This window comes from Periplaneta americana, chromosome 16 (assembly GCF_040183065.1).
Source record: "Periplaneta americana isolate PAMFEO1 chromosome 16, P.americana_PAMFEO1_priV1, whole genome shotgun sequence".
Taxonomy (NCBI): Eukaryota; Metazoa; Arthropoda; class Insecta; order Blattodea; family Blattidae; genus Periplaneta; species Periplaneta americana.
Window position 1 is genome coordinate 74522753 of NC_091132.1, and position 18803 is coordinate 74541555.

At 36.2% G+C, this 18803-nt stretch overlaps 1 protein-coding gene across 3 annotated transcripts in view; it reads right to left on the reverse strand.

The window, feature by feature from the left end:
• The window catches only part of LOC138716438 (zinc finger protein 852-like), a 39521-nt gene extending 36477 nt beyond the window's left edge, over window positions 1-3044 (reverse strand). For all 3 annotated transcript variants that reach the window (XM_069849532.1, XM_069849533.1, XM_069849531.1), the window contains exon 1: window positions 2776-3044. In XM_069849532.1, coding sequence (XP_069705633.1) covers window positions 2776-2861 — 86 coding nt within the window. In that variant the 5' untranslated portion in view covers window positions 2862-3044. The remainder of the gene's footprint in view (window positions 1-2775) is intronic.
• Window positions 3045-18803: the final 15759 nt, after the last annotated feature.

An 18803-nucleotide genomic window follows, 5' to 3' on the forward strand; every position in this document is an offset into this window, starting at 1 on the left:
TAGATAAGGATTTCAGAACATCATTCATATGTTCTGTTAGCTTGTGTTGTTGATTATGGGGACTTGAAATCCATATAACCAGATCATCAGCATATAAGTAATACACATTTAACAAATCTATTTTTACTAGATAGGCCTAATTCATAAGGTAGATCATTAATCATTATATTAAATAACATTGGACTGAGCAATGAACCCTGGGGTAAACCTTTTCTGGATTGTCGAAATTTAGATATAGCTTCTCCATGCTTTGTACAATATAATCTTCGATTAATAAAGTTGTATATCCATCAGAGTAATTTACCATCTATACTCTCTTATTTAATTTTGCAAGCAATTTTATTCTCCAAACTGATCCATAAGCATCTTTGAAGGTAACAAAAACAGCTAATGTGGTTTCTTTGTTATCCATGTTGTCTTTTATATCCTGACTTAGCATAAGTGGCTGTTGTATAATAGTCTGATGGACTCAGAAGCATGCCTGTGCTGATGTTATCAAGCTTTTATTTTCCAAATGCCAGTTAAGTCTTGTATGTACCATTTTCTCCATTGTTTTTCAAAAACACAAATGAGAGATATAGGGTGATAGCTTATAGCCTCGGGGTGTATTATAAGCAGTAACATGAGCTGTTGCCAGGAAGTCAAAAGGCCAAGGAACTTTTAACAGAAAAAGGAGCATTTTCTGTGGAGCTGTAGAAAAAGAATGGTAATTAAAAAAAAGAGACTAGCGAAATGCTTCATGTGAAGCGTGGCAGTGTATGTGGCAGAAACACAGATGTTACGACAAAGTGAAAAGAAACGACTAGAAGCATTTGAAATGTGAATATGGAGAAGGAAGCATGTGACATGAACAGACAGAATAAAAAATGAAGCTGTGCTAGAAAGAATGGGTGAAGAAAAAATAATCCTGAAAATGGTCAGGAACAAAAAAAGGAATTGTCTCGATCACTGGCTGAGAAGAAACTGCCTACTGAAGGATGAACTTGATGGAATGGTGAATGGGAGAAAAGTTCGGGACAGAAGAAGATATCGGATGATAGATAACATTAAGATCACTGATCAGAAAGAGAAAAGCAAGCAAATTGTCTGGGTCACTGACTGAGAAGAAATTGCCTAGGGCTACTGAAGGATGGACTTCAAGGAATGATGAATGGGAGAAAAGTTCGGGGCAGAAGAAGATATCAGATGATAGACGACATTAAGATGCATGGTTTGCAAGAGAAAGGCAGAAAATAGGAAAGTTTGGAGAATGATGAGTTTGCAGTGAAAGACCTGCTCTTGGGCAGAAAACTATGAATGAATAATAGTTTATTGTTGCAGTAGCATGCTTCAAAGACCAAAGATTTTCTGATCGCTTTGATGACGTCTAGAGACCAAATTTCCATTGCAACTATAATACGTAATAAGTTGTACTTAAAGTAGCAGTTGATTTAGGCAAACCATTACAGAATAGATTGGCCTATAGCTAAACGTAAATTATGCAAGCTGCACATAATCAATAAAATAAACAGAATGACATTTATTAATCTTCACTTTAGTTCCGAAGCTTGGCTAAATTAACTAAATGTTTATAAAAACGGCACTTTCGCCCCAAAAAAATGCATGGATTTATTTTTTGACTAACCCCAGATCACCATGGCAAATTGGGTCGAATCCGATACCAGATGTTGGAACTATTTTCTTATGTGTTGTCTGTGATGTTGACGTAACTTATGTTGTGTTCCTTCACGTTATTGGTTATTCATTGCTGTGTTACAGAATAGAAGTCTGTTGGTTTAGTAGGCAGTGAATTTCAGTTTTTACGTTTTCGATTTTTTATTTTGGCTTGACTGGAGTTTAGAATTTTATTTGACTGCTGTGCTATTCGAGAATGGTTTATTCGATAGTGGATGTGAGTAAAGGGACTGACGTCAGATTTGCGTTTTGTTATGGGCTAGATGGGTTAAATGAAGGGATAGCTAACTGACATGAGAATGTAAAAAGGTTTGAACAATGAGTTATGGTTTGAATGATGTAAGTACGTTTTCTCTTCCGTGTGTAGTGTGGGGAGATATTGAAGTTGCATCTTATTTTGTTCATACAAAAGGTAATTTCCTAGTATCGGTAATTGAATATATGACGTCATGTATTGCGAGCACTTCGTATTTCCAAGCCGAGGTATGTGACAAGGTTGGTGGGTTAATTGGGAGGATTATTTAAGTGATATGAGACCGAGGAATTGTGTAGTGTGGGGAAATACCGAAGTTTGTATGTAGTAAATTACAGGTAGGCTTATATTATTATATTTTACTGAAATTTACATTGAGTTTATTTTACGATACCACTATTTATAAAGGTATTAACAGTATCATTATTAATTCCTTTGAATGTCTCAACCAAAAACCCCGGAAAAAGGGAGGTAACCGTGTTCTGAAATGTATCCTCTTTTATTGGTGATGTCGCCGTCTTGTGACGTCATAATCTCTGTGTAATGCCTTGTGCACACAAAATAAATTATTAGCATCTAAAAGTGCCTTTTCGTCATTCCACAAACACAGACAAATCTGCTCTTTTTAGTATTTTAGGCTAAGATAATTGTTGTCAGTGAGGTATCCGTGTACTGAAATTTTCCCTTATGGAGTTTCATACACGGTTATCGTAATGTATAACTATTCCTGGCGAATTAAGGTTAGGTTAGCTTTATAGTATCAAAACACAGTATTCTGGGTTAGAGCACTACACGTCTATCACAATAAATGGAAGACTTTCTTATAAATATTTATTCATCAAACTTACCTTTTAAAATCTTTCGGAAAAGGATGCGTTATAGATGAAGTACTGTTGCAGTTGACTGCTGCACATTGCTTTTTATCAAATGACATGTTTACTTTTCAAATACTTTAAATAAGATTCACATCGGCTTTTCTTTATCGTAAAGTTACTATACATCATTTCATACTGAATATACTTATTTCATAGACATCGTAATCATTAGCAAAATTTTGACAGTAGCACTTATTACAAACTTCACCACACACCAAACAAGCACCAAACAAACGAATACCGGCATACAGAGTTACCACTAATCAAAAATAAAATATACCAGATTTTACAGAAAATTGTACCAAACTGTACTTTTTTTTTTTATTTGTTTATTATATAATGCACCGTGGAGGGAGCAAAGAGTTTGTATTACAAACTCTTTGGGAGGAAGTAAGAAGCGATACATTTTGTGGCAATGAAACTTCTCTTAGTTTCAATTACTGAAAATTTGTGCTAAATTAGAAACAAATGGTAGGCGCAGAATTTAAAAAACAACACTGGAAAAATTCATATTTGTGGATATTGAGACTTTAGGTAACCAAACACAGGACTCTAGTGATGACAATAAATGTCTTCAAATACAATTTCAATAAAGGATCCCTATAATGCGTTCGTTAAAACGGCTTCAAGAATGTCGGTCAGTCTTGTTGTTGTTTACTGACATTTCTGGCTTAGAGCCAGAGACGCAGGACGCCCTCTCCAGTATTTAAATGAAATTATAGCTATTTAATAATATTTGTTATTAAAAACATTCTAAATTTTTTCTTTTTCTTGAAAATTAAAATTATCTCAGTTACAATGACATCGTATGATTTAAATTATAATTATCAGTCCACACCTGTGGAGTAATTAGAATAATAGTAGGTGCCAAATCTAGGGAATCTTGTAGGACTATTTTAAAAAAACTACAAATAATGCCCATGGCTTGTCAGTATATCTTTTCATTAATAATCATCCTCGTATGTAATCATGAAAACGTTCTAACTATAATAATATAATATAATATAATATAATATAATATAATATAATATAATATAATATAATATAATATAATATATCATATCATTCAACAGTTCATAGCATAAATACACGTCAAAAATGACTTTCATACTCCATCGGCAAGTATATGTGCTATCAAAAAGGAGTGCGTTATATGGCAGTAAAAATTTTTAATAGCCTCCCTATCGATATAAAAAATGAAACTCAAAACATAAAATTATTTAGGGCCAAATTAAAGAAGTACCTGATTTCTCACGCCTTCTATTCTGTAGGTGAATACATGACGTTCAATAACACTTCATGAAATTGATACTAAAACTGTGTTGTAGACAATATTGTAAATCTCGTCTGTATATATTTCATTTAGACTGTGACTATAAATTAAGACTTTATAATAGTATTAAGTTTTTTGACTTGTTCCATATTCTAGCTGTAAGCATGTATGAATACCATGGAATGTTAATAAATACAATACAATACAACGGCTAACGCGTCTGGCAGCGAAAGCAAATGGTCCGGGTTCGATTCCCGGTTGGAGCAAGTTACCTGGTTGAGGTTTTCCGGGGTTTTCCCTTAACCCAATATGAGCAAATGCTGGGTAACTTTCAGTGTTGGACCCAATGATGTTATAGTTACTGTTGGACCCCGGACTCATTTCACCAGCATTATCACCTTCATCTCATTCAGACGCAAAGTAGCCTAGATGTTGATGAAGCGTCGTAAAGTAACTACTAAAAAAATAAAAAATAAATAATTATCATTTGTTAAAATATGTCGCATAATTACGTATTTTAATATATATATATATATATATATATATATATATATATTTCATAATTAGTGACATGTATTCATTCATTTTTATATTACAATTTTTATTTTTGTATTGTGAATTTTATTAGTAACAACAATGTAATTTATTCGTCACAACAATAATTCCTTTCTACAATTCACCTTAACGCTCTCGTCAACAATTGGATCTTCACTCAACACAGTATTCGTTATAGCACTCCACCGACGACAATGACAATTTACTTGGACTATTACGCACAACAATGAACTGTTAATCTTAACTAATATTTACAAAGCACTATTTACAAATCAGAACTACCAGTTCTCAGTTCACAGTTCTTCTATCTCAATCACTCGAGTTCACAGTATCTCGAACCACAGACTTTCAGAGACAGTTCACTGTACTCGAACTCGGGTCCCTCCAACTGCGGTCCACTGCACTCGAACTCAGGTCCCTCCAACTGCGGTCCACTGCACTCGAACTCAGGCCTTCGGATGCTGACGCAGATGCGGACGCACACTCGAGTCGAACTCCGGCACACCAGTCTGGCTTGCTTGCTCTGGCTTTCTCACTGACTGAATAACTGAAAACTGAAAACTGCTGTCGTTCCTTCGCGTCCGTAATTTATAACCACAGCGACGTAGCCTCGAAGGTTCCACGCGTCTCTAGAGATGGCACTCCAGAAAAATCCCGAGCCCTCTCCTCTCTACCAGCACCAGATGCGCGCGCACTCTCTCTCCACTCTCTCGCCGCGTTGGCCCTTTCCCCTCTTCGCCGCGCGCCATCCCAAAGTGCTCCGCGCGATCTGCTTTCTTGCGGGACGCTGGTCGTGAGTTCGAATCTCACGTCGCTGTCACAGTATTGTCTGTAACTATTAGCAATTATTATGAAAACCAATCTCATTGTGCTCGCGCAGGACTCTCTAAAACTCCATTTTAACGTTCTTAAGGAAATAAAAAAAATAGCTTAGCCATCTGAGCTATTGAAACAAACGGAATGCTTGTGTTCTGCGAGGCAAGTCGATCTCGTCCTGAAGGCTCATATTCCGATGTTACTGCACGGATTATATATATATATATATATATATATATATATATATATATATATATATATATATATATACAGGCTACATGTATATATTACAAAACTTTTTTTTGTCAAATGAGTTTCGGAACTAGTTTCAACAATAAACCAAACAGACTGTATCTTGTGTATCTGGGTTCCGAACCTCCGATCATGTGCAGTGTCTTATATCTAGGACTTAGAGTATTCCAGGGTCTCATTTTTGGGAGGGACTGTACAATAGTATATCCTAGTAATTCTTAAACTATGATTCGCGGACTACTGGAAGTCCGAGAGCTAATAGTCAGGGCTCCGTATATGAGTTTTCAAAATAAAATTTGATTTGTTATTTCATTATGAAAACTATAACAGAAATACTATATAATTCTAGCAATAAATGTATGGTATCTTAATTTCCATTAAAAAATAAATGTTGTATTATTACTTTTTTATTAACAAAGCTAATTTTGCGAAGTTCGTAAACTATTGAGTTTATTAATAATTTATAAAGTGGAAACTAAACAGCTTTAGGTATACAGAGTGTTAAAAAAAGAGTATCCAATAGTTTAGGAGGTGATAGCATGCATCAAAACAAGAAAATAATGTCTAATAAACATGGGTCCTACAACACATACTTTCTGAGATCTGAACACTTGTTCATAGGAGGTGTTTAGTGTGACGTCCATTCATGGCAATGCATTGCTCTGCCCTGTAATACAGCAGACTACCCGATAATCATACCGTAGTTGACATCCTCGGCATAGAATAATGATACATCGCAAGGAATAATGAAAACAAAAGTCTGGTTGCGGATATGAGCGAATTCAGCAAAGATGATGTGAATTTTCGTAATCGGCATGTGTCGGCTGATGAAAATGCCCATGCAGCTGAAGAAACAAGGCATCAACACCGATTCTCAATCAACGTATGGGAGGCATTCTTGGTGATAGATTAATAGGACCATACGTGCTGCCACGGAGACTTCAAGGACGTTCTTATTAACGTATTTCCTGCCTTGCTGGAGAATGTGCCATGTCAGCAGAGACTAAAGATGTGGTTCATGCACGATGGCGCACCAGCACATTTTCTCCGCAATGTGCGTGAACACCTGACGCTGACATTTCAAGACCGCTGGATTGGTCGGGGAAACCCCACTCCTTGGCCTGCTCGTTCCCCAAACCTAAATCCCTTAGACTTTTGGTTATGGGGGCACGTGAAGGAACCGGGTCAATTTCAAAGAGTGCGTGATTCCTTACCCCGAAGGGCAGAGGAATGCATTGCCATGAGTGGACGTCACATTGAGCACCTCCTATGAACAAGTGTTCAGGTCTCAGAAAGTGTGTGTTGTAGGACCCATGTTTATTAGACATTATTTTCTTGTTTTGATGGATACTAGCACCTCCTAAAATATTGGATACTTTTTTTAACACCCTGTATATCGGTACAGCTGTCAAGAGAAAAAGTGGCCGCTCTCCTGAAATAAAGTTCCCTTCGGGTATCTTCGCTACAATTCGGAGACAGGCGATGTTACATGTTGTTGGACCACGTTGCCTGATATCTACAGTTATAATTGAAGTATTCTGTGTGTAATCGATAGCATAATGGTAGCGTTCAGGCCTCTTATTCATAAGGTCCTGCGTTCGACTACAACCCCGTGCTTTTTATGTTCTTTTTTGTTCTGTTTTGAGAGAGACAAACTATACATAATGGCTCCTTTCTCTTTTACGATTATTTTAGTAATTAACATCAGGTTCATTAATATATTATGCCATGACTTTATCATTATGATATTGTGGCTGCAAATGGAAAGAAAAAAGATTTTATTCTCAATAAAATATCTTTCGTGGCATAAACAAAACAAATTTACTGGCATCGGCCTTAAAACATTCAAACAATTAAGCGTTCAAAAAACAAAACAAAGAGCCACAATTCAATATTTAGTCTATCTTCCTCTTAGCTCGATCATCTTGCAGTCGAGTGGGCATGGAATTGACTAGTCTTTGCAAATAGCGACTGTTTTTAGACACGATATTCCAGGCATTCTGAACATACATACATAAGTGTTCTGTCCATGGGCAGGTCTTTCATTGCAAACCCAGCAATCTCCAATCTTTCCTATTTTCTGCCTTCCTCTTAGTCTCCGCATATGATCCACATATCCTAATGTCGTCTATTATTCTTCTCAACCAGAGACCCAACCAATTACTTTTTCTCTTTCTAATCAGTTTCAGCATCATTCTTTCTTCACTCACTTTTTCAAACACAATTTTATTTCTTATTCTTATTCTTCACACGCACCGTTCTTCTCCACATCCACATTTCAAATGCTTCAATTCGTTTCTCTTCATGTCGTCGTAATGTCCATGTTCCTTCCCCATACAATGCCACACTCCACACAAAGCACTCCAGAGGTCCGCAGAAGATCCTCCTTCTATTAAAAGCTTCCTTTGTTTATGTCTGCAGTTTTTCTTGGGAAGGATAGGTCTAAATGCGGTAACATCCCGTTGCTTGCCGCACACCACTGTCTCTTTCGCATCTTATTAAATTCCAGGGGGCCCAAGTGTGGAGATGAGGAGAGTGGATTTGACTAATTGGGCCCTCCGGACTTCACCGAAAGTCACGGCAAGGGTTAAATATTAATTCTATCAGGATGTTTGACCCTATCAGAGATCGGGAAATCTCAATTAGCCTTTGCCCCCCGCATCCTGGACTAGCTTCTACGAATCATCAGAAAATCTTGGAGTGTGATTGGGCCAATTTTTCCGAAAATGTTTCCACACTTTTGCCCTCGTAGCTCAGCGGACGAACGTCGGAATTTAGATGTCAACGTCTCAGGTTCAATTCCTCGTTACTCCTTTTCATTTTATTGTGGTTCAAGATAGTATAATGTAATAATACAAAAAGAAAAACTAATAGCAGTATTATGCAACTGGATTTTTCCAAACCTAATATTAAATTTATGTTATTAATATCGTTAAAGAACGATTTCAATATAAATAACTTGAATATTATTTATACAGTATCACTAAAGAACGATAACACAATATTGTGACAGCGACGTGAGAATCGAACTCACGACCAGCGTCCCGCAAGAAAGCAGATCGCACAGGCTCCACGGAACATTGAGTGACGTCGCGCGGTGGAGAGAAGAGAGAGGGTGTATTACGTCAACGCAACGAGTCTGCGCGCAGCTGCTACTTGACGCAGTGGATGTGGAACGACCTTCTCGACTATTCCAGACGTCTGTCGATGTAGAGATATTGAGATAATTCTCTACACACCTGTAGAAGGTTCTCGCAACTATGATTTTGCTATAAAAGAGCAGGCGCCAGCGAACTAGAGCAGAGTTTTCAGTTATTCAGTCAGTGAGAAAGCCAGAGCAAGCAAGCCAGACTGGTGTGCCGGAGTTCGACTCGAGTGTGCGTCCGCATCTGCGTCAGCATCCGAAGGCCTGAGTTCGAGTGCAGTGGACCGCAGTTGGAGGGACCTGAGTTCGAGTGCAGTGGACCGCAGTTGGAGGGACCCGAGTTCGAGTACAGTGAACTGTCTCTGAAGGTCTGTGGTTCGAGATACCGTGAACTCGAGTGACTGAGATAGAAGAACTGTGAACTGAGAACTGGTAGTTCTGATTTGTAAATAGTGCTTTGTAAATATTAGTTAAGATTAACAGTTCATTGTTGTGCGTAATAGTCCAAGTCAATTGTCATTGTCGTCGGTGGAGTGCTATAACGAATACTGTGTGAGTGAAGATCCAATTGTTGACGAGAGCGTTTAAGGTGTATTGTAGAAAGGAATTATTGTTGTGACGAATAAATTACATTGTTGTTACTAATAAAATTAACAATATAAATGATAAATATCGGTTTGTTTAATTAATATAAGATATTATATAATACGTATTTAATTGTCTAAATAAAATAACCTATTTTACAAAGAAAGATGTTTATTTGTGTTATAATAATTACTTACATAAAATACAGATTATTTATATTGCGAAAGAACAATAACAATATAAATAACTTGAATATTATTTTATAATGCTAATGAAGGAAAACAATATAAATGATAATTTGAATATTATTTATATCGCTAAAGAACGATAACAATATAAAAAACGTGAATATTATTCATTTCGGAATTTCACAGATTTATTACAGATGTATTTAAGAAATTGTAGAAGAACAGTAATTAGTAACAGTGTCCCATTTATTCTTCTTGGAGCCAAATTTGTAACTTTTAAAAGTGTGGTTACTATGTTGAAGTGTATGTGTTGCAACGGATGCTTCATTTGTTATGTATGTGAGTCAGTTATGGGATGCTTGATGTCGTCGCAATGTCGTAATTATAGTTTGATTGTGTTTGTGTGACTATTGTGTATTAATTTATGGTGTAAGGCACGGAAAGCTGCATATTTGTGTTATAGAAGTGTTACGTATGTGTGTTGTTAATGTTTTTGTATGTTTCAAATTGTTAACTGATATTTGTTTTGCAATCGCAATGCCTAATTTAAGGATTGTTTATGTTTTGTTTACATCGCGTAAGCTAATTTAATTTTCTTTTCCATTTCTATTTATACTTATCTTTTTTGTGTATAAAACTATAGCCCTAACATACATATGTAAAATAGGGCTAACCCCCATTGGAGATACTGTAGCTACAATAGTAATAATTATTATTCATATCGTTATAAAACGATAACAGAATGCAAATGATGACTTGAATTTTATTCATATCTCTAAAGAACGATAACCAAATATGAATAACGTGATATCCATAAAGAACGATAACTGGATATAAATGATAATTTGAATATCATTTACATCGCTAAAGAACGATTAAACAATAAAATGAAAACTTGAAGAAGGCGCGAACCCAGAACCTTTGAATCATTAAACAAGCACTCTACCGCTGGTCTGTGAGGAGCAGATATGGAACACTTTCATAGTTCCGGAACTGCTTGTACAAGCACATGCATCGTGTAACATCGCCGCGATCCGAAGTGGACTTTGAAAATATTCGCTGTTCACGAGTGCGGCCACTTTTTTTTTTTTTGACAGCTGTACATGAAAATATTTTCTGACCTCGTACTAAGCAAAAGTATAAAGTTAGTGTGTTAAGAGGACATGAGGTAAAACTCCATGTTTTCTTGATTTCGGCACTAGAATGAGGTGGTGTGGTCAGCACCACGCTCCAACCGTCTTTTAGAAACTTGGAGTTAGAATTTGTTTTGTGCTTTTTTACGAATACTTTGCAAGTTGAAGCTACATCTTCTTCTTCTTCTTCTACGTCACGGTTTAGGCCTTTCACTAGCCTGTTCCGGCTCCAAATTGTTGCTGCCTCCATCTTTTCTTAGGTCTTCCTAAGTTCCTTTTTCCTCGTGGTGAGTAATTGTATGCTGCTTTTGGTATTCCATTGTCCGTCATCCTTGTTAGGTGGTTTTCCCAATTTGTTCTATATTTCACTATTGTTGTATTTAGTTCCTCTACTTTTAGTTGATGTCTTATTTCTGTATTGTGTTTTTTGTCTGTTCTTTGATATCCTGCTATTGGCCTGAGGAATTTCATTTCAGCAGCTTGTATTCTAGCTATATGTTGTGCCGTCATTGTCCATGTTTCGGATCCATAAATAATTGTAGGAACTGCCATCGTCTTATATAATGTTATTAAGGAGTCTTTTCTGGCTTTATTTTTCAAGGTTCTTTTTAGTGTTCCTGTTATATAGTTAAACTTGTTTAACTTGTTATTTATATCTGTTTCTGTTGTGTATGATATTTCGCAACCTAGGAAATTGAATTTTGAGACTTGTTCTATTGCTTTATTTTCTAAAATTATCTTTGTCCGAACTGGATAAGAGCCCTTAAAAGCCATTGCCTTTGTTTTTCCTGATGATATTTCCATGTTGTATTTTTTTTATATTTCGTTTAATTTATATAGCATTCTCTGCATTTCATCCTCTGTTTTTGCAATTAAAATCTGATCATCTGCAAAGGCTAACGTTTTTATTATCATATTTCCTAAATTAATTCCTCCTGTTGTTATTTGTTTCCATGATCTTATCATGTCGTCCAGATATATATTAAAAAGAGTGGTTGATAATGGACAACCTTGTCTAACTCCTCCTGTTATTCTTATAGGTTCTCTTTGGTTTATTTTTATTTTTGTTTTTCCGTACATATCTTTAATTACTTCTATCAAATGTAATGGGATTCCCTTTTCATTTAATATATTCCACAATTTTGGTCTAGACACTTTGTCAAAAGCCTTCTTATAATCTAAGAAAAGGATATGAGTTTCTAAGTTGAATTCCCTTCTTTTCTCAATTATTTGCTTTAAGGTAAAAACGTTATCTATGCAGCTTCTCCTTTTCCTAAAACCTGTCTGCTCTTCTGATATTATTATGTCGACTATATTTGATAGTCTTTGGCTTATCATTTTTGCGTATACTTTATATGTTGTACATAGTAAGCTACATCTTTATGCTAAATTATGTTTCTTTTTGCTTTGCATTGAGATAACGTTTTCAACTTAGAACAACATACGGATTCTCATATCTTTAAAAGATGCGGCGTCACGAAACTGTACGGCGCGGCGGAGTGTGTGTGATCTGGAACGTACCAGTTCGTCCGATAACCTACGCCACGCTGACCTCTGCACTCGGACTGTTCCACAAAGTCATGACATAAGTTAGCCGGTTCGGTCCAGTTTTGCGATGTGTGACTGAATCGTGCATCAGGAGGTGTCCTGTTAAATCATTCTGTTATTAATATTAAATGTTTGATCATAAAGCTGTTTCCAACAAGGTTCCGGTGATTTGTGATGTCTTTCAACCTGGTTTCGGAAAGAAAACATTGTGACATAGAGACTTTGTACGCGTGTTTGTATTTGATAATGTTTTGTTATGCATGCAAAAATAAATACTGACATGTGGATGTAAATATGAACTGACACTGCTAAAATACGCACTACAAACATGAAAATGCATGTAATATTATTACTTCGGAATATGTATGATAAGACTTTGTGTTAAATTCTAACGTACCTTGTTTACATGTTTCGACCTATTTATGGGTCATCCTCAGAACTGGTCGTTGTTGGTCTTGTTTTGTTTCCTGTGAGGGTGTGTTCTTGTGGTATAATGTAGAGTCAAAGAGTGTGTGTGTTCTGAAATTGAGTTGTGTGTTGAGAATTTCGTTGGGGCGTGTTTTCGTGTGTCTGTATATTTCATATTGTTCTAGTGTGTTTAGTTTCTGGCTTTTTGGTTGGATGTGTAGTATTTCCATGTCTGTGTTGATGTCTCTGTGGGTGTGGTTAGCATTTGTGAAGTGTTCTGCATATGTGGAGGTGTTTTGTAATTTTGTTATGGCTGTGGTGTGTTCTTTGCAACGTGTTTGAAATGATCTGCCTGTCTGTCTTATGCAGAAGTTATTGCAGGTGTTACATTTTAGATTGTATACGCTTGTGTGGTTGTATTTGTTTGTTTATGTGTTGAGATGTTTTTGTAGAGTGTTATTTGTTCTGTATGCGTTACAAATAACACATCACAGCCATAACAAAATTACAAAACACCTCCACATATGCAGAACACATCACAAATGCTAACCACACCCACAGATACATCAACACAGACATGGAAATATTACACATCCAACCAAAAAGCCATAAACTAAACACACTAGAACAATATGAAATATACAGACACACGAAAACACACCCCAACAAAATTCTTAACACACAACTCAATTTAAGAACACACACACTCTTTGACTCTACATTATACCACAAGAACACACCCTCACAGGAAACAAAACAAGACCAACAACGACCAATTCTGAGGATGACTCATAAATAGGTCGAAACATGTAAACAAGGTACGTTGGAATTTAATACAAGAAAGTCTTATCATACATATTCAGAAGTGATACAGTGTTAAAAGTAGTGTAATCAAGATGTATGAATATTATTACAATTGAATAGACGTTACATACATAAATGCAGGGCAACGTACAAAAACCAACATTTTTTGTATCAAGGATGCTGTGTAAATTAATATTTCAGTCAAAGTCCCGAAATCTATTTTTGGTGCATCACAAAATAGTAAAAATAGCATGAGTCAACTATTCTTAAGGAAATATGTAGAGTACGAAGTGTTCCTTGAGATCTAGTACTGACTCTAGCAGACATCGTAGAAGAGGTGAAAATTACGAGTAAGGTTTAAATTCAGGTGCGTTTAAAAGGCAGAAAATGGAAGAAGAAGAAAAGAATCATAGAATAATTCCTGAAATATTAACAAATAAAGTGAAGAAAACTGCGAAGATGTCAGCCGTCGGTGATTATGGAAAACGCACATTCCAATAAAAGCACTTGATAATGATATGTAAGTGAATTAGATGTTACGAGTAAAAGATGATGAAGATCATGTTTTCTGGACACTATTACAAATCTAAAGGTGTATATACACGGTTCAACTTTCCTTTTACCTTCACGCATTCAAGCAATGCACGCAAGAGTGAATGAAACGCATTCAATTGTGCATACCTATTTCCACTAAAATTGAGAGCGCATGCAGCAATTGAAAGCTACCCATCCCCGCAGGTATCTTGTGCACGCTGAAATACGCCAGAGGGATAAATTAGAGAATTATTAAATTTCCTACCGATATGGACAAAAATCACGATCCTAATCGCATTAGTTACCGAAAAAGAGATTGTTGAACATTTCGGAAAAAAAAAAAACATTTTTTTCTGGAAAAACTATGAACTTTCCACCTATATGATATTATAGTTTGTCAGTTTTTCTTATGGTATTGTCGTTCTGAAATAGATCTTAATTTTATGTTCAAAAGTTCATTTCAGAAGATGTGGTAGTTTTTCTTTTCAATATCAATAGCGGCCGGTGACCGGAATCTTCGGTTAGGCCTCATGTAACTAGTTTAAGTACCTCCCATAGAGAATGTTTATTATTCATGATATTAATTGTTATTATGTTAATATCATTATTAGTGTATTATTATTGTTCTTATATCATTATTACATTATTATTATTATTATTATTATTATTAATTAAAATACTGCCACTCACCAAATCAATTGGTACTGTATGCTATGTGTTTCAGTGACGGTTTGATTGTGATGAACAATGCATATTATGCTCGACTGAAGAAGTTATGTGTTGAAATTCCCCTGGAAAAATTTTTCAAGTCGCTGAAGTATTCAGGAGAGACACTGTTATTTTATTATTATTATTATTATTATTATTATTATTATTATTATTATTATTGTTTTTTCTTCGACAGCAATATGCAAGGCCAACAGAAAAGTTTATTTCACATCACATTACGAGATAATCATTTATGTTACCCATTCCAGGATGCATTAGAAGCTCGCGTTTTAAGATTATATCTTTCTGAAAAATTGTCAATGATGGCGTATGTATCTCTTTATTTAAAACTTCCTTCTTTCAATATCATTCTTCCTGAAAAAAGGATATTCTAACAATGAATTCATTATACTCCTTTTTTTCTCGCATCTGTTTCTGTTTCCCGAATGGACCACACTCACTACTGTACTACGAAGTACAAGAGCACACCATCCTCGCATAAGTCATAAAATGAGATATAAGGAAAGAGAACAGTGTGGGCTAGTACGTGCTAACCAGAGAGAAATTTTATGTTATTTATGACTTTATTAAGAAAACGAGCCGCCATTGCCATTCTCAACCCGTTCTACCCTTGAAAAAGGTCTATGGATGGAAGAAGTGAAAGCTGACGAGGCCGGAAGAATTGTTCCTCAGTTACAGCTTTTCAAGTGCGACCTCAAGATCCGCGAAAACATACGAAATGCGGAAGCCAGACCCGGCACGAGACGTCTGGCTTCAGGAAGAGAATTTTATTGCAAAACAGGTCTATATACATCACAAAGTTTTCAATATTTCTACAACATTATATGCTTCATTCAAATAACTAACATATTAATTATATAAAAACACAAAATTTGAGTTCAATGAAGCCAAGTGACTGAGTCCGGCCTCACTTGCCTCAATCAATCAGCCGCCACTGTTCAATATACAAACATTTGAACACACTTCACAGAGTTTTTGTTGTACAAATAATGTCAACATATTTTATATCGGAAATATGACAAGGGATAACTTGCACTTAAAGTTCCTCACAAGACGCTGTATCAACTAAGTGGTTATTTAGCGTCGATGAGATTGGTGATAGCGAGATGGTATTTGGCGAGATGAAGCCGAGAATTCATCATAGATTACCTGGCATTCACCTTACGGTTGGGGAAAACCTCGGAAAAAACCCAACCACGTAATAAGCCCAAGCGGGGATCGAACCCACGCTCAAGCGCAACTTCAGACCGGCAGACAAGCGCCTTAACCGACTGAGCCACGCCGGTGACTTTACTGATGTTAATAGTAGTATATACGAGTATTAATATTTACTTGAGGTCAGCCTTGACGAAATTATAATGTCATTAAAGTTAGGCTATGTAACTTGAAATTATATCCGAATGTTAAGGCAGACGGCAGTTTAAATTAGAACTTCAACACATGGACAGTCCCAATTAGTGTATGAATGTATCTTATGCCTATTCCACTTTACGTGATTCGGGTTTCGCATATTGCGGATAGATGGCAGGACTGTGACCCATTTTCTAGTTCCACACCACTTCGGCATGCTGTACATGATGTGTATCTTTGGAGAGTTATATCGTGTAATAGGATGAGTGTATGTGTAAGTATAGTGTATGGAATGAGTGATGATGAAGATAAGTACGGGAGAAGGGGAACCCGGTGCCGGGACGTAGCCTACTCCTGTCGAATAGTACCAAAGGAGCCACCAGGCTTAACGTCCCAGTCCGACGGACGAATCACTATAAACAGCAGGGTTGCCAGATGTCCCGATTTGGCGGAACATGTCCCGATTTTCATATAAAAATTCCGACTCCCGCTTCGATTCGAGGCGGGACGCAAAAAGTCCCTCCTTCAGAAAATTAACATCACTTGTATAATTTTCTCATTACCTAGTAACTATTTTCTAGGTCTAAATAATTACATTAAATTTAAATTACTTTTCTTAACAATGTAGGTTTGCACATTGGAAAAATCGAATGTTTTGGCAAGTGCAAGTTTTGTGACAGTGAATTCGGTGGTGAATATAATATTTCTTGACATTTAAAAAGAGACGTTCATCAGAAATGTCTAGTACAAAAAAAAAAAAAAAAAAAAAAAAAAAAAAAAAAAAAAAAAAAAAAACTTGTTGAAAATGCTGAAGTCTAGTGATAAACATGTATAATAATCTCCGAAGATGTATACTGTAATTATGTCAAATAGTGGCCTTGGAGCACTAATATGCTGTCACAAAATTAAATTTTATGCCATTGTAATCAAAATAAACATTGCAATATAATGTAGGCTATTTTGTGCATGTGATGCCATCTTTTGGAATTTGTGCTTTACAATCAATAATAAACAGCCTGGGAGAGCCTATGAGACAGAACTACTATTAAGTTATGAAGTTAATAATTTGGCATGACATAATATTGCCACAAGCCCTTCACAAAGATGCGAGAGGAACGTGATGTACTAACACAAAACAATACACTATTTATTTGGCTGTAAGTCAGCCACATAAATATTGTTTTGTACTTGGAAACCTGTACCTACAATATATTCTTTTATTAAAATTGAAATTTTGGGATTCATATTAGCCACTTAAACTGCATGTAGACGGTTAATTTTTATTCATTTTTCTTTAACAAAACAAGTGCTGTATATGATGAAGAAAAGATATCCCTCCTTGGTATATCTAAAATCTGGCAACCTTGATAAACAGTGACATATGCCTTCTCTTCATCTGTACTGCGGAGAGATTTGGGATTTAACCCAGGCATACTGATGCACAATCTGGTGATTAGAAATTGTGCACCACTATCTCTCCTAGTCCCATCGGAAATCGAACCCGGGCCGGCTAGTCTGGAGGTAGACACGCTACTACAAAGCTACGTCCCAGTAAGTATTGTGCAATCGAAATCAGAGAGCTGTCACACTTGACAAACAACTTTCTCATGATCAAAGCATGATAATTTTGCTTCACTTAATTTATTTTCTAGTTTTCGTTTTATTCTTAAGCTCGACATTCACCCTAACCAGAACGCTGTATCAGAGAACTGGTATGTTCCGGTTTGCCGTTTCTGACTTCCCAGCACGGGGTCAGCTTAATCGTTGTCCGTGTAAACAACGTCTCAAAAGTCTGATGTAACAGCTCTCTTTGTCAGTAGAATATATCAATACGAAAACAAATAGTTATTTTTAACTACAAGTTCATCTTGGATTCACTATGCAAACAAGTAGTCGTTTGCAGAACATATGTTTATTAGGTGCTTGCTTGAATTTTTCAGGGCCGGATCCTTACTTGGCTTAGTTTTTCGAGGACTGGACCTGGGACGGATCCTTGCACTTTGGCCTATTGTGTGCCCTATATGCGATGATTTTCCAAGTCCGACAGGTGGTCTGAGTGGCATCCGCCAATCCAATGCTGACAGGTGGGCCATCCTGCCTCAGCCCTAACAGAGTCAAATCCCATCCTCAGACGCCCCAAGCCTTTCCCATAACATCATCGCAAACCCATACTACCCAAAGATTTCACCTTCATCCACTTTTAACTACTGCAGATATATGAAATGGTCAGTGGCGTAGCATGAAATTTTGAGCAGGGGAAGCTAATTCAAGTTGTCTTTCATGCAATATGAGAAAACGTATTACAAAAATATAGTCTTAAAATAAATAGTAGTCAATGTCAAGTCAGCAGTCGAAGATTGGTTGGAACCTCATAAGTAACATCAATAAGGCATGACCTCAAATGGTACGTAGTAAAATATGATTTCACGGTTTACACATATCTCTAACAAATAGACACGTATACGTATAACATTAGCTCACTCCCTGTCATAGTTAGAGGAATCACAATATTAACGGTCAATAGATACAGTATTAGTATCATTACGTATGTATGCATCTGTCTTTTGGTTGTATCCTTCATTGACAGCTAGGGAGTCGGTCATTTGTTTTTTAGATCACACTTTTATTCGTGTCTTGATAATAGAATTGTCCTAAAAAATTCAAGTAAATTGGTGTCAGGA